Source organism: Tenebrio molitor, chromosome 2, assembly GCF_963966145.1.
Source record: "Tenebrio molitor chromosome 2, icTenMoli1.1, whole genome shotgun sequence".
In the NCBI taxonomy this organism is placed as follows: Eukaryota; Metazoa; Arthropoda; class Insecta; order Coleoptera; family Tenebrionidae; genus Tenebrio; species Tenebrio molitor.
This window is the reverse complement of record NC_091047.1, coordinates 8,401,375-8,418,533: the sequence shown is the minus strand read 5'-3', so window position 1 is coordinate 8,418,533 and position 17,159 is coordinate 8,401,375. Positions and strand designations below refer to the sequence as shown.

Here is a 17,159-nt window from a genome sequence, read left to right as displayed (position 1 = left end):
CGCCGCTAAATCGCGCCCTTCAATTCTTCCGCCCTCGCATATTTCCCCCCGGAATGCCGTAGCAAGCCTTTCGTCCCATCCGCGATTTTTAATTAAATCTTTCGCCACCCCAAAGGTGGTACTTACCACGTGCGTGTGGTTCGGGTCGCCTTCCCGAGGCCGGAGCCCCAGTTGGTTGTAGTGGTGGAGGCCGCTGAGGCCGCCGTACGGGTCGGCGAGGTACTCGAGGTGCTGCTGCGGGGGCGGACTAGGGGGGTGGTGGAACGGCGGCGGGAAGTACGGGGGCTGGAAGTCCGGCTGCGGCAGCTGGTGTTGCATGGCAGAGCCGTGGTGGAGGCCCCCGGAGCCGCGATGGTGCGCTCCGGAGCCGCCCGCGCCGTATCCCGGCGAACTGCCGCTCAGAGCTAGTGAACCATGACCGCCGGCCGTCAGCCGCTCCTGCAAACAAAAATTACATCAGTCAACCCAGTATAACGTATACAGAGTGAATTCACAAGAAAACCACATCCGTAACAGGCAGCATGGATCACTGAGACCATAGTATCTAGTAAAAAAATATTTTTATGCTAGGTACACTGGCGAGTAAAACAATGAAATATCAAATTCAAAGTGAGGTTAGGACCATGTATTGGTTTTGGTTAGTGCACGCCAAGGCCAAACGTCATGCATGATAATGACTTTGATGTTTCACTTTTTTTGCTCGGAACAGTACACCACGAAATCTTTATAAGAATAAAAAAAGGAGAAAAACTCTCGCTGGTTAGTTCTAGAAAGAATTGGTTTTGTGAAAGAAATAATTCACAACGTTGCTTGTTCGTTGAATAAATGCCGTTTGACATCTATGATATGACAGCTGATGAAGCTACGTCACACGTTAACAGAAATCAAGCAAGCACCAGGCTACTTGACTCTTTTTTACTGGATTTGGACAACTTAAGTGTTTGACGAATTAGTGTGGAATACGGAGCACATCTAAAAGTCGCAAGTTAAGATGATTTCCAATAAAATCAGTTATGCAAAAATGGTTCCAAGGTTAGCAAAATATTTGAGTTTATGGCAGTCTGAAATTTAAATCTTTCATGAGTGATAAACGAGCGTCAAAAAATAAAAAGTAATATTTATGATTCCTGACTATTCAGTAAATGTTGTATTTGATAAAGAATTCTTGTATTAATGCCGCAACAGCGATAAAAAAGTATGAAAGAAAAAACGACAACGATGGCTCATTTGGAACCAGTTCATACAGTTTTGTCGCCGGAGAAAGTTTGAATTCCTCGAAGGTACTTCTATATAAATAAATAAATATATTCCGAAAGTTACAGTTATTCGAGAAATAATCATACTGAATACTCCACGTGCATATAAATTATCTCATAAAGAGATTGACATTTCTGGAATTTCCTTTAATGAAATATTGTCGTCCATTATTAGCCTTACAAGTTTTTGTTGTCATCTTTTAATGGAAATCAAGAACTTATAGATTATTTTACTTGTGCTAATTATATTATTGCTGCACAATGTTTTTTTTATTTTCCAAATATTCATTTGTTCGCTTGTTATCCGCACGACATACTTAAATCTATGCGTACTTAATAATAGGTAGGGCAAATGAAGCAATAATATTGGAAGTGAAAGTTTTGAAGGCAAAAATGTTAATGTTAGGTATGTGCGTTTTTGATATTTATCGAAACATTTTTGAAGTGTGTATTTATGTCAAAATTTTATGCGAGTCATTTTTCTCATTTTAAAAACATCTAGGTTAACCTAACATTTCATTGAATTTCATCGAATGCCTTTTTTATGTTTATCAAAATATTTCTTGACTTTGGAAAAACTAAAATTCCGACCAAAAAGAAAGATACTTTGACGACAGATGACTAAAAATTGGTTCAAAACTTGTTCCGCCTTGACCGAAGCTGCTTCGAGCGATCGCCCTGTATACATGCGCGGCGGCATTAAAATTTAATGCCATTCACAATTGATAGATCTTCTGTTTATCCAATTATCCATTCATTGATTCATTCATATTCATGTCGTACAACACTATTACTATTATCACGCTTAGAATTATTACTTTGCTCCCTTCTAATCAATACAGGACGTAAATAATTTTACACATATAAATAAAATTATGTATACATCGAGGCTGTCAGTGGTGACGTCTTAATATCGTCGGTGTCGTGGGTGCTGAATAATTTATCAGAGATCGTCGTGAAATTATGATAATTGTTTCGCGACTACAGGTGATCCTTGATCGGAAGAATGACGAGAGTCTTCTCGATTTCCTGGCGTAGATAGAAGAACTACGTCTACAATAATTGACCAGTTTGCATTCATAATTACTAGAAAAGCCACAATAAAATGTGGTATTGATATTGTGAAGCAACCTGTTACATATTTAACATGGCAGAGATTATGTTTCCTCTTGGTAATGGGTAGGAATGTGTGTGAGCTGAAAAAATGTTGATTGTGTGTCTGTAATAGAGAGCTGGGTTATTAAAAAAAGAGATATTTTTCCAGTTTCTGTGTACTCAAACCTTGTTTTTTAATTTACATAAACTAGAAAGGAGGAACATTTTGCGTTTAGTTTTAGTTTTTTAAATGGACAGTTCAGGCTAAGTACAAGGTTTTTTTGTTCTGCGACAACACCAGGCTCGATAATTAATTTTACAAGAAATATTCAGACGGATATTTTGCTTTTAAAGATGTGTCATTACTGCGTAATAAATAATTTATCTAAGATTACGAATTGCGAAAAATAAAATTTTTGTTGATGAGTGAAATAATCATTAAAGAGTAATAATAGTGTTGGCTCATTTTAGCCTATGATTAGTACTTTTCATAATTGTTTTATACCGCGTTTTTAACTTTTACAACACATGTTTAGTAAAAAATAAAATTGTTTCTTTCAGAGATCAACTGAATGTACCAAGTGTTCAATGTGGAAACATACTCTCCAAATTAAAAGCTCTCTGTATGTATAAAAAGCTACTACTGTTCAATCCTTCTTTGCGAAGAGGATCTTTTAAAGAATTTCATATTTTATAAAGTTAAAATTAAAATCCAATAAAAACATTACGCAATAGAATTTTCATTGTTATAATTGTAAAAAACAAATAAAATAAAAACGAGTAGGTATATAAATTTTTAAAAATTTTGAGTACTATGTACCTACTACCAGGAAGTTGACGAAATACGATCTGTAAATTTTAAAGTGTTTCACGTACGATAAGCTATTTAGAGTCATTTGGTATTTATTTACGAATTTGAATTGTAATAATTTTTTTAGACTATTTCATTCATAGTTGTTCCAACCAATCATATTCCGTCACTCAATAATGAATAAAAAATTTCAACTGGAAAAATTAATCTTATAAAAGTTTTGCCAGACCCTGTGGTGCAATGAAATCACAGGTTTTTCAAATGGCAACATTTTTGTCATAGCAACAGGTTTAATATGACAATCAAATAAAAAGTCAAAAATTTGTATAAAATGAATGAACAGAAACGTTTTTATTCATGAAATAGTCCTCTGAATACCATTCGTGGTAAAATTTTGTCTGGCAATTGTTGCCAATTTATCTCGACATTGATTTAGCAATGCCACTCGATAAATTGCTATGCAAAAAACTCTCGTACAATCTAAAAATTTTTCCGACAAAATTGTGGTGGAATTTCAACATTTATGATATTATGAAAATATTTTCAATTATATTATGTATATTATAGTTCGATCTCATCGTATTCGCATTGGTGTGATCTGTGGGCTTTAATCAGGCAGATAGTGACAAGATAAACTGTGTCAATCATATACTCGTAGATTTTTTGCCATCAGAAGTGATAAAATCTGATGGCAACGGTTCTGAAGACCTACGCACCAATTTGTATTTTTTTAATACAGGCGAAAGAGGTTATTAAATATAATATCAGATAACCAAAAATTTTGTATTAAGATTGGGTATAATAACCTAGATAATGGTATACGATAAACCGGTATAATTTCCAGTGACAAATTTTCTCTTTGACAAATTTATTTCAAGCTAATAGAGTAATTTTTCTCTGCAAATCAAAATTGAGAATTTAAATTCGGTAATGATGTATTTTATTTTTATTAAAGTCATAAATAAAGACGACAGCAAACATTTTAAGACTTTTGTAATTAAATGTAATTTCATGTAATGGATAATTTTATTGCTCCTTTTTTTACAGCGATGATCATCAGGTGTTCATTTAAATTTATTCTCAAAGTTGGTGTTGAAGAGTCGATTGTGAACGCACCACTCATCAATCTGCAGAGTAAAAACACAAACACGCAAAATGTGGGATTAGATTTAATCAGCTAATCCGTGATCCGTATTCCCTGGTGCGTTCACAATCGACTCTTCACCGCCAACTTTGCGGATAAATTTAAATGAACACCTGATATATCTCTCGATCGTTTACCATAATGTTACCATTATTTCAAACGAGTGATAAAATAAATATTGAAAATATAACTATAGTGAAAATAATGTAAGATGTCGCGCGGCAAAAATGCGAACTAATGAATGTTTCTATGGTAAATTTTGAGAGTACATTCAAAACAATAAATCTTCGTTTAAGACGTTGTCATTCATTTGAACAATTCAAACTAAATTTTCGTTTTTGCAGGATATCGAAAAGGTAAGAAATTTTAAAAATTTATATGTTCAACATAGACATTATTTAATGTGCAAAAAAATAGTCACAATTTAAAATTAAAATTTTTGTTTTGAGTGTAGTTTCAGAAATATTAGCGGCGCTGTCAAATTTGACATGGGACGTCTTACATTATTTTTACTATAATATTTTGTATTTTTCAATTCAAGTGAGTCAAAATTATCTCGTCGAATTACATTGAAACTTTTTTTCTTCAGACATATTTTAACAACTCCAGCACTGTTACTTTCGTTGAAAATAGAAAATGTTCGAATAAAAAACCCCTTGTCCCGATTTCTCGCGTGCGCGTATACGATGCCCCAGCCTGTACAGGGTGATTTACGAGGAATAATGAGCCCGACGGAATAGAAAATGCAACCCACAATACATTGCAACAAAAAGCCGGACATTCTCCTGATGAATTGCGGGTTGCATTTTCTATTCCGTCGGGCTCATTATTCCTCGTAAATCACCCTGTATAATTACAGTCGAAAATTTTCTTAAACATTTGCAGTTTTTTAATTTTATAACAGACAAAAAACGCATAAAATCATATCTATTGGGCTGTCAGCAATTACTGGAAGGTGTTTTTGTTTTGTTTTGTCTTCAGTTTGTTATGTTTTTATTTTTTCTTCTGCTTTGATTCATGTGAGTTAAGTGGACTAGCTGTTCAGTTAAACTTTGCCCGATTCACTTAACGTATTTAATATAATTGTTGCAATAAAGTTACTTTATTATTATTACTATTATTAGAATATAGAAAAGTATAGGTGTGTTTTTTTTTTTGTTAAAGTATGATAGTAAAAGTAACGTAAGAGGTAAGTGTATCCTTATAAAAAACAAACATCACTACATCATTTTATCTAATTCGACTAAAAATATTTTTAAATTGAAAATGGTTTATTTACTTTGTTTTGGAGTGAAAACATATGGACCGACTATAACAACACACTGGGACTCCACCGTTTGAGTTTTTGATACACTTTCGAACAGCTTTTCACAAACACCCTGTATATGGAGTTACAGTGATGTCGTGTCGCTCCGCGAATAAATTTCATAAATTTTATTTCACGAAACGTTTCTTGACAAATTGATATCTTTAACGAACTTTGCATAAATCCAGTTTTAACACTACTGTCACCGTTTTGCTCGGATCACATAAACTATAATCTTCACTATCGCCATTAGCGTTTATTGGGCAATAAATTGTCGTTCGAAATTGGGAAAGCGCTCGTCAGTTGAATTTCCACCGGGCAAGAAAAACTCACCCGTCACCCGTCATCTGTCGACACCCGATAAAATCTACATGACGTCTACGAGCAACATTCAGATCAGCCGATAAAGTTGATCAATGCCGATTTATGCGGCGGGACGTAAAGCCACTATTGAAAAAATCGAATGAAATCCACTTACGATTTCGAGAGATTTGAACAGTGCCGCGCGGCAGTACCACACACAACACACGACACACTCCCTTTTGGAGCTTGCACTACAAGAAGTCACTCAATCAACAGATCACCACCTCAAGTCATAGAGGAGTGTCGTGACGGAGTAGTGTAGAGTTATAGTGACTAGCAGGGCAGCCCCGGGGCAAAAACACGTGGCCACGACTGCAACCGAATCTGTACGACGAGCCTGAAGGATGGGGATCCATCAGCCCCCGACAAAAATCCGAAGGAAGAATTTGCACACCGCAATTAGCTTGACGAGCGCCAATTAAGAGGCCTTCAAGTCTGCAAGAATGAAAACATAACATATTCCTATTTAATTACAGTTATAACATAGTTTCCTTATCTGATCCTGCGGAGACAGTGAAAATATTGCGTGCGCATTCTAGCAATTACGGTAAGGTGGGCAAGTCGGTGTTGTAATAAGTTATTTCCGTTTTATTGCGATTGGTTGGAGGCTAAACGCCTTTTTCCGGTTAATTACAATATTTGGAGGGGGCCTCGAATACGCCGGCACTATACTTAAGCTTTTTCGCGGCGGATTTTTTGCAAGGACCAAGAGCTCGACAAGACAAATTTATTGGCCATTCATGCATTTTGACCGCCTCTATGTAGAGGCGATATTTCATGGTGCTTCGCAGTAATTAATTTACAAATTACGCTCTAAGCGGCAGATATTTATCTGAGATCATGTTCTAAGCGCTTCCGGAGATTTACGTAATAGATGAATTCGACTATTTTAATTGCCGCTTACATATTAGCTCTCGGAGAGATCTTTCAGATACCGTTACAATGTTACAGAACTGAAACAATATTTCAAAGGTGTCCCACGGCATAAACAAAACTATTTTTTATTGAGTTTGTGCTTGCGGTTAAATGGCGGATTATTTTGGCGGGAATTGTACTGCGTTTGTGTGATGACAATCACGACGACTTTATCTTTTTGACAGTTTACTACTGTTAAAGAAAAATAATGGTGTGTGAAGGTAGCGAACAAGCAACAGTTGACCGTGTTTTAGAAGTCTTAAAAATTATGTCAATAAAGTTGTTTAGTTATAAAAATAGTGGTATATGCGATGTGTTAAAATACTTGCTGTAAATGGTAATTTAACAGTTAGACAAACAGTAAATAATTGAGTAAAAATAAATATTTCATAATTAATGCAACAAATATTTATGTTTCATTGTAACATGACTTGTCTTGCTTTATGTTTTAATTAAAATGTGTATTCAAACGTGTTATGACATTAATGCGAATTTTCATTTTAATTAATGGAAAGTTTTCACAACAAATGAAATGATGAGTGATAATCATGAATATTAGCTTTATTTAATGAAGGATTATTTTTAAATTCCTTTTCAAAATAGTCTGCACTACCAAATACATAATTGAAATATTTTTTAAAAACCGATTTTTTTGATGTTTCTTGTAACGGCGTAAATTTATTGGTTTAAAGCTTGGACCAAATTAATAAAAAATATAACATCAATACCAATCAAATTTTGCTATTACAAAGGACAAAACATCGCAGAGCAATAACTATTTACATTAGAGTACGGTAGGGGTATTTTACAGTGCGAAAACTCGGCTTCGCCACGTGCCTGATTAGTTGGAGCGCTGTAAAATACCTACCGTACGACATTTGTATTAAACTTTTCGGCTGACCAAATGTTTTATTTCGCACTTTTAGAGATTTTTATGAAATAACAGATGTCAAACTTTTTGACATACAGAGCTGCCAACCCGATAGATACTAAAATGAAAGGTAAAGGTGTGTTTTACAGTTAGGGAAGCCGAAAACGTTTTTAAAATAGTTGATAACGAATTAAATAATTAATTAATGGGTTAATGGATTATTATTTATTAAAGTTGGAAGAAGTCAAAAATAGAAGTTTCCAGACTCTTTAAAAATAAAAAATAGGAGAAAATCTTAGATTTGTTACAGGAAAAGGATGATAATGTTAATATTCTTATTACAAAAATAAATTAACTGGTGGCTCAAGAAATTCATTACTCCAATTTTATGAGTTTTTGGTCAGTTTTATGAAGATTGGTACAAAATGGTAGATGAGAATCTATTTAAAGATTGAAGAAACACTTAAAAAAGGTGTGTTATCAAAATGTAGAAAAAATGAAGATTTTAAAAAGGACGAAGTTTCGGAGTTCTGTAATAAATTTAAAAAACTGTATCTATAACTATAATTTTGATGATTTGTTTCTCTGTTTGTGACTTGAGCAATGCAAATTATCATTACTTGAAAACCACAGATTATTACCGGCAGAAAAAATGGAAATAATAGTATCATGCGTTCAAATGAAAACCTGGGCTGAGGAGGCGTTGAAAAAAGTAAACCATTTGGAACAGTGTAAAGTTTGAATTTTCCGCAATTTGACACGAATGACATTTGTTTATATTTCACATAATTAAACATGTTTGTTTTTAGCAAAGGGTGCCTTTAGATACTTGTTTCGAGAATAGAAATCGTTAGTTATTCTATTTTTAATTTAAAACATTACAAAGAAGAAAAAACAGTAAGATATTTTTTTTGTTTATAAATGTTAGTGTAATTAGCTGTTAACATGCTTTAATTACAACTGTCAATTTACACTTTAAAAAAGCAAAACAATTGACGGTTTCCAACGCCTCCCCAGCACAGGATTTCGTTAGAACGCCCGATATAAGAATCGGAATTATGGATTATCGTAGTAGTGTTATTTTGGCAGTAGTTTTATGACGTATTTTCGAATTAGTTTAAGATCAAGTGTTTTATTTTACTTAATAAATTCAAAAACTTCAAAAATTCAAAAATTTACCAGAAATTGTGTACTAAACTCTCTTTTTCCAAAAAATGATTGTACAAAATTTTTCCTAACGACTGCTTGATTTCATTCGGTAAAAATGCTGAAGCTGTTAAATTTAATAAATCGTCAATTATTCGCTCCATGAAAGAACCTCACATTTACAGCCTCATAATTGCAGTTTGTTTCCGGTGGAATTCTGTCCAATTGCGGTGCAATTTTAAGTCAGTTAAAAATGTCTTAACTATTTACTTATTTATTTATTTTCACTTATTAATAAAACATTAACACTTTTCTTCATCCAAAAAATTTCTGTTTTCAACAGAAGCTTCAGCTGACCGGTTTTTTGAATCAAATTTCGACAAAGCAACAATGCTTGAGTTGTTAAAACATAAAATCATCTGGAGAAAAAATCTTCCAGAGTAATTTGACGAGATAATTGTGAAAAATAAAAAATATTTTTTTACAATTTTTTGTTTTGTTATTGTAGAGAAATAAAATTATCTTATTCTGAATTTGTTGAATAATTCGCCTTAAAAAAAGCAGCATGTTACAGCCTTGTGCAGTTTCTTTCCGGTGGAATTTTATCTAATTGTGGTACAATTTTAAATCAGTTAAAAATATTTTAACTAGTCGCAAAGTTAAAATAAAAAAAAAACCTGGTAGCTGGCTGTACGTTTTTGGACAAGTTATTTAAATTCTTCTGGCTATAAATCATATAATTAGTTTTTTTTCTGGGCTTCTCAGTAGCCACCGCCAGGCCGAAAATTCTTTCCTACTCATAAACCCGGCAACGGTAAATCGATTAAACTGTCCCATCTGACAACCTAATTGATTATTTCCAAGTCCCTCAGCTCAAAACATTGTTTTATTACTGGTCGATTTACATTTCTGATTAAAAAAAAAATCACTAATCGATCGCCGTACCTAATAATACAGTGGCGGCGTAAAAAAATCAAAATCTGAAGTCATGCTTTCACAATAATTTATTAATACGTAACAATAATAATTAATGATGTTAGATTTTGCCATCTATCAAATTAATGTGTGATGGAGTTTGGATGGGGCCAATCAAGGCACCAATTTTTTCATTACTATTTTATCTCCCCGCGATGATCACTTGGCAACTTCTCATTTTTCCCGATCGCATTATTCATCCCAATCAGTCAAAGATGCAATCTAGTTGTTAACGTCCCCCCCTCGGTTTCGAGGCATATTAGGGCCATAACCGGGGGCCACACGTGTTGTGGCCTCACGTGCCCTACCTTGACCGACACCTGTTATTAGAACGTCGTCTCAGAGCAAACTTGGAGTTTAGTTCTTCTCCCAGATTGAAATTGCACACATATCTACCGATGCTCTATAATTTACTTTGACGATGATCTAATGTCTCGGAATTGTTTCTAACATCTAATCTGCTTTTTTCTGCGCGCTCGTCCATCGTTCATCATTACGTCACTTATACCGTCTTGATGATTGGAAATCGTGCCAAAACGGGGTTACCATTTGGACGTTCGAAGCCAAGAACGAACTTCGTTGGTGGCTGAGGTGCAAGAAGTGACTTTATTGAATAATAAGCGGAGCGGAACAGACGCGGGCCCCGGGTTTACGAAAAAATAAAGGAATTTGATTGAAATTCGCCAATTCGAGGAAGCGTTATGATGCTGACGATAGGTCAGATGTAAAAGTTTTTCTTACGCAAAAAGTGCAAGAACTGCGTAGCATGCGGTACCTCGCCCGACCACGAGAACTTTAACAACAATGAAACATTATTAGTCTTTAAATGCCATCAATCATGTATCCAATTATACATTCTTTCTTATTGGAATGGAACAGTTGCAGGATCGGGATTAACAAACTTTTGTTGCTGCGGATTCGACGGTTCAAAACACTTCATTTGAAAATGCAACACATCTAAAGCACAGTCCAAAGTACCCAAAACAGTTTGTAATTCGGGTCTATTGTGAGTTGTCGGGAAAATCCTAAAATTTGAATTTTCAGAGAAATCGTTTACCTGGGATTTCTAACTAAAACTTGCCGTCACAATTTATGGTAATTTGCCAACTTACAGATGATTTATGATGCATTTTCGAAGGTATGGCATTCAGAGAGGAATAATTTATCACTACAGGTACATATCTATTGTATAAACAGAGAGCCAAATATACGGTAAAAAATCGGTAAAATAAGCATATGATGCACCAAACAGTGACGAAAATATGGGTTTAAATGCGCAGAAAATAAATATTTCATTAGTGCGCCGTTTAATTTATTACGAATCTATAACTAGTCTAAAAATATTTTCCAACGAAAAACAACAACAAGATAATTAGTAGGTATCTATAATAAATATAAAAAAATAAAGAACAACAAATGAAAATCGTATATATCAAATGTAAATTTGTATATCGCCTTTTCCTAATTATCCTTGTGGATTTTTTTTTATTGTTTTTGTTTCATAGTGTACCTGTTATGTAGATACTTATATGACAAATAATGAAATAGTTATTTACATAATTAGTGGGATAAAAGCAATATTACAGGACTCGAGTGTGAAGATTGCAAATGACGAGGGCGTTAGCCCGAGTTTATCTGTAATCACACGAGTTTCCTGTAATATGCTGTAGCCCACGTGTTATGTACAAAATTGTATCTAAGACCGCCCCAAATTAAAAAAATAAATCTTATCTATTGATTTTCGCCAGTGAAATAAATGAGTTTCATTACCGCACTCAGTGGGATAAGAATAATTCTTATCCCACTGAGTGCGGTAATGAAACTCATTTATCCCACTGAGTGCGGTAATGAAACTCATTACCTCACTGAGTGAGGTAATGAAAATGCGTGAGGTAATGAAGTTCTTATCCCACTCAAAATTAGTGGGATAAGTATCATTTATCCCACGGGATTAGATAAATGATTGTTTTCATCTCGAGTGTAAGTTTTTTGCATGAAAACGGCGAGGGCAATAATTGCACGAGGAATGAAATAGCACTTGAGCCAGCGGCGCAGGGCACACTAGATTTGTCTTCTTGGCATAACATGGGTAAAATAGTGTAAACATTATTCAAAATGAGTGCAATGTTTATAACATAAATCTAAATTCTCTGCATAAGATACCTATTTCCAAAAGCGAAAAAATTCTCGTTTTGTCAAACTATATTTTAAATCTGAACTAAATTTGCAAATTTTTAGTAGTCACATTCACAAGAAAGTTACTTCTCAAGTAGTGAAACATTAATAAAATTGCAGGTTTTTTTTCATTTCATTTTTGGGAAAATTTTTTGCAGTAAAAACAAAGAGAAAATAAATTACCTATAACAGTGGTTTCAAATTGTGTCTTACGATGACGATGGCCCGGTGCACACGAGCTCCCGTCAGCATAATATTTTATACCTGGGCTTGGACATAGGCCCTTTAATCCTGCACACGAATTCCCGTCAAGGTAAAAATGCACCCCAAATTCTAGACTCGAATTCCCGTCAGAAAAAAAATCTTGGTTATTGAAAGCACTGTTACGAAAGTAAGATTCAATGATGAATCTTCTATGTTCTAAAGTAAAAACCATTTTTGCGTTAAAATTTGGTTAATAGTGACAGTTGTTTGACGTTTATTAGCTATTAGATACGAAAAATCTGACACTATCAAAGTCACAGCCGCCCCTTATCTAAGTATTTAATTGTTGATTACACGGTATTTGTAACTTTTTAAAATTTTAAACATTTTTTTTTGGTCCATGTAATGGTAAACAACAATGGTACCTGGCAACGGCTAGAGGGGTAGGTAAGTAAGGGATTGAAGCGCTCTTCTACCCTTGACGGGAACTCGAGTTATGGATTATATCAGTTGATAATTACCTGACGGGAATTCTTGCATTACTTTATGACAAGAAGTAAGTCAGACGGGAATTCGAGTGCGCCCCGATGGCCAATGGTCATTTTTATCTCTTCATCAGGAGATTATTGGTTACTACTACATTATTTTTTTAAGATTTTTTGATAGCGTGAAAATGTTGAGATAACAGGACCCGTCAGAAAACGTTTAAGTACCTTTAAGTACTTTAGAAATACTTGTGGAAATCTACCACAAACTTTACAACAGATCGTCTTATTTTATAAATACCTAGTCACTCAAAAGGTACTCTACTCTGGTTCTGTCAAAATGACATACAGCGCTAGTGGTTAATTGCTAAACTAATCGAATTGACATGTATGCGTTTGTAGATTGATCAGAATTTCCAATGTTTTTAATTTGATTTGATTTTTGCTTTTTTGCCTTTCAAAATATACGTTGTAAATTATTCATAAAAATTAATTCAGTTAAGTATAAAAAGAAACAAGTTTAATTTGTCTCACTTTGAGCTTTCATTTTTGTCATTATTATTGTAATCACGCTCATTATTTATTAACTTCAGGCATTAATTAGGTAATCAATATTTATGGGGAATTAAAATTAATATCAATTCTCAATAAATACATAACAAAGTTTCATTAATAAAATATCATTGTTCTGGCATTGATTCATGAAAGTATACCATTTCAAATTTTACCTTAAACTTTTCCACGTCAGAATTTATTGCGACTTAAGGATAAAGTCAATAATTAATATTTTTTCATCAATTTTTTCCCCACAGAGTAGAGTGAAATTCCTCATGGTATTATAAATATCTGCAGTTTAATATACAACAGTCGCATAAAATATTTTAAAGCTTATTTATAAATGCTCGTTAACTTTCTCAAAATTGAGCCCACCGGTTCTATAATTTATCATCTTGTTGCAACGAAATAATCTCATGCAATCAGTAAATTGGCGGTGATTACGGGGTCCTATAATTATAAAACATTCAAGATTGAAATAGATACCAGATTCAGCACCTTCAACAAAGATTTAACTGATACTTGAGACTATCCGCCGATTAATTTTGACACGATATAGGTAAATAAGAAGTGGAAGAAAACACGAGAGTGAGCTCGAGAAAATTTCTCTTTGTTCAGAAGCAAAACGATGAACGACAGTACCTACAATCTCAAGAACCGACTTGATTGTTTGTTTTATCTGGTTCGCAGCCTCGTCCTTAGCCGCAGATCAATGGAACGAGGAAACAAAACTGTGCCGCCATCAACGCGTTTATCCGATTCCGGCATAATGGAGGCATAATTCAAGCCAATAATGGTCAGCGAACAGTTGGACCGCGTAGGCGTCTAAACAAACCGTCACACCGTCATTAATAATTCCGATTCCGGAGGAGAAATTTACGAGTCGCCACTGCCAAAGGGGGGCCAAGGGGCCAAGACTGGAGGCAGGTCGCCTCGAGCAGAGTGGAATGCCGTCAGGCAAGTGCACGCCCTGATCCTCGAGTCCCCCCTTCACCAAAAGACTCTCATGTTATGTTGTGTCCCCACTTGCCGCAAGCCGAACTCACACTGCACGCTTCAAACGGAAAATCTTCGATTCTAATGAGTTTGGTTTTGCGGCGTCTTAGCGCCGACAGGAAGAAGTCTATGGTTGCGGTTACAATTTGCTTGCACGCATTGCATGCCGGCGGCGCTCACGCCGAAGGCCCGTCACACAATCCACAACATCGCCGCCCATTTACACAACAAATCTCTCATGTTCTAGGCATTTGGGAAACCAAAGACAGTCTCAGCTTGGATCGGCCCGCGCACAAACGTCAACACGATGACGTTTCTAATTGCGTAGGCGTGACAAGCAAAACGACGTCCGGGATTGGACCAATTCGTTTCAATTTTGTTTCAAGTTCTTCGCGTTTCCTTCAACCCGGAATTGACAACTTATGATTGTCTACAATTTTTCTCTTCATTCTACAGTTCTCCTTCTGATTTCTTTACCAAGACGTTAAAAAGTCAACATTTCAAAATTTTGGTACTAAATCGTTCCGTTGGTGTCAACTACATATTTCTGATAGTTGTGGGTAAAGATGACTTGATAAAAAATTTGCAAAAGCAAGACTTATCTTGTCTGCGCCTACATAGGGTCAGGGAGGGTATGAGAATGTTAGAATTCCCATAGATGAGGGTCTAAGTTGAGGACACCAGACCTGTCCGTAAATTGACTGGAAGCGGTATGGTCTAATCAGAGAGTCCGCTTCGATGCTCTTTGTGTCGAATCCAGCACGTGACGTCGTCGCATTTCAAAATTCAGTTGTCCTCGTCGATCAGAAGTAGTGGCATCTGTTTATTCAGTGCCATCTCTCGACTAATTGCAGGACAGGTCGAGATTCCGGAAGTTCGTGTTCGTTGCAGAGAAATGTTGATTGCTTCATTTTATAAATATGCCCGGGGGCTCTCAGGGGTGTATTCATCGCCGGTAGCTGTTCTCGTGCGGCTGATGACTGGGCAGTGCTGCGAGGATGTGCCTAAGTAACAGCTCCGGGCAATGCGTGAGGCGTGTGCTCCGCATATTGCCTTCCGGGTAACCCTTGCTCCTGCTACCATGCATTTGCTACTAGACTCCGTTATTCATTCACACCGTGCAGCGGAAATTAACCTTAAACGTTTCGGACGCTAATCGAGCGTCGTCTTCGGTACCCTCCCGCAGCGCCCTCGTGCGGTGTCGCGCCGCGGTGACCGACGCGGAAATGATAGTCATGTGACCTTTGTGCGTGTCACTCAAAAACTTGATAAATAATTAACGAATTTACAAAACCGGACTGACAATTACTTAATGTTCGTATTTAGAATTAAATATTTTGGCATTTTGTTTGGTTAATGGCTTTTTTTATCGACTTGTTCTGTAATGGTAAAAAAAAAAACTTACTTGATACCAGACGTAATGGTGTTCTCATGATGAACAGCCGCCTAGATGCACGATGAAGCGTTGTAATCACCAGTTTGTAATTAAATCGTTTTTTCTGGGAAAAATGTATTTGTGCCACTTTGTCAAAATAATCTTATTAACGAGTGGACTACACAGGAACTATGTAATTCGTTGAAATTAATTTTAAGATAAATGTAACCGCATGGCTTTACCTCATTTGAATTTCCGTATATGGAAACCTATTAAATGAAATAGATTTTACAGTTACAAAAGATATTAATCACGTTACTCTAAAAATTACTTATATAGTTCACACCTAATTTTCTCCGTAGGTACTAATCATGTTAGGTAAAAAAAGTTAATCAGTTCTTTTGTTGGTGGGTCGACAACGTTTCAAAAGAACGCGGCACGCACACAGGTCACTTCCAAAAACTGCATTCTTTGCATTTTTTTCCAAAATTGAACTTGTCGCACGTTTATCGAGAAGGTAACAGTCCTCGTGCACGAGTCTTGTAATTTTTTCCGTTCCGACAGTCGTTAGAGAATCGCTGACAAATATGGTAAGAACCGTTTAGAAGATAACAGATTGCTTAAATACGTTTAATTCGTTGAACAGAAAGCGTGGACTTTTGAAGGGTCTCTGATTTATTCCAGTGCTGGCGTTTAACGACTTTTGTAATCCTGCAGCTCATAAATTTATTAGTTAATTGAGTGACCGTCAGATATTTTACCTCTGATGCAACGGAAAATGCAAAGTGAAGACTAAAAGTCTTCGTTTTATGGCAGTCTTAGCGTCACGGAAGAAAAATTCAATTTATACAAAGTGACGTTACAGGACACTGAAGAAATAAAGAACTATTTGTCAAAGACATCTAATGTTTGACTTGCACTCGAAGACGTGGATCTGCGACACGGCCGGATTCTCCAAGACTTTTTAAAGAAAGAGAAGTGTCTAGCCATAAATAAAATTCCATTTCTGGCAGCCCACGAGATTTTATGACACCACCAGATTGCGGAAAAACGATTAAACGATGTTATTCAATAATATTTCAGGTTTTAGAAAATTTCCCAAGATTTAATGATTGTGCAGACAATTTTTTTTGGTTTAGTATTTTAGTGGGATAAAAAAAAATAAAACCATGAAAAGATCTTCATTGTTTGTCTTTTCGGTTAATTGTTAAAATAAATTTGTTGTAATTTCTGTTAGTGAAGAGAAAAGGTTTCTTGTTTAGCAATGTCTATCTATAAATTGTAACTTTAACACTGCCAAAAACGTACCCAAATGAATACATACTATGTAAATATTGACATAATTAATAAAAGTTGCTTGATCATGTGTACATTACAAGAGATGATGATTCTGGCCATGTCTACGTCGATAAAACTCGAGGAGTTCAATAATTCATTGGCAATGACACAAGATGACTTCAAAAAATCAACGGTTTTATACGTGACTC

General features: G+C 35.4%; 1 protein-coding gene across 2 annotated transcripts in view; it reads right to left on the bottom strand.

The window, feature by feature from the left end:
- Positions 1-17,159, bottom strand: part of TfAP-2 (transcription factor AP-2) — a 62,832-nt gene that overhangs the window by 3,809 nt on the left and 41,864 nt on the right. For both annotated transcript variants that reach the window (XM_069038499.1, XM_069038498.1), the window contains exon 2: positions 127-438. In XM_069038499.1, the coding sequence (XP_068894600.1) occupies positions 127-438 (312 nt within the window). The remainder of the gene's footprint in view (positions 1-126; positions 439-17,159) is intronic.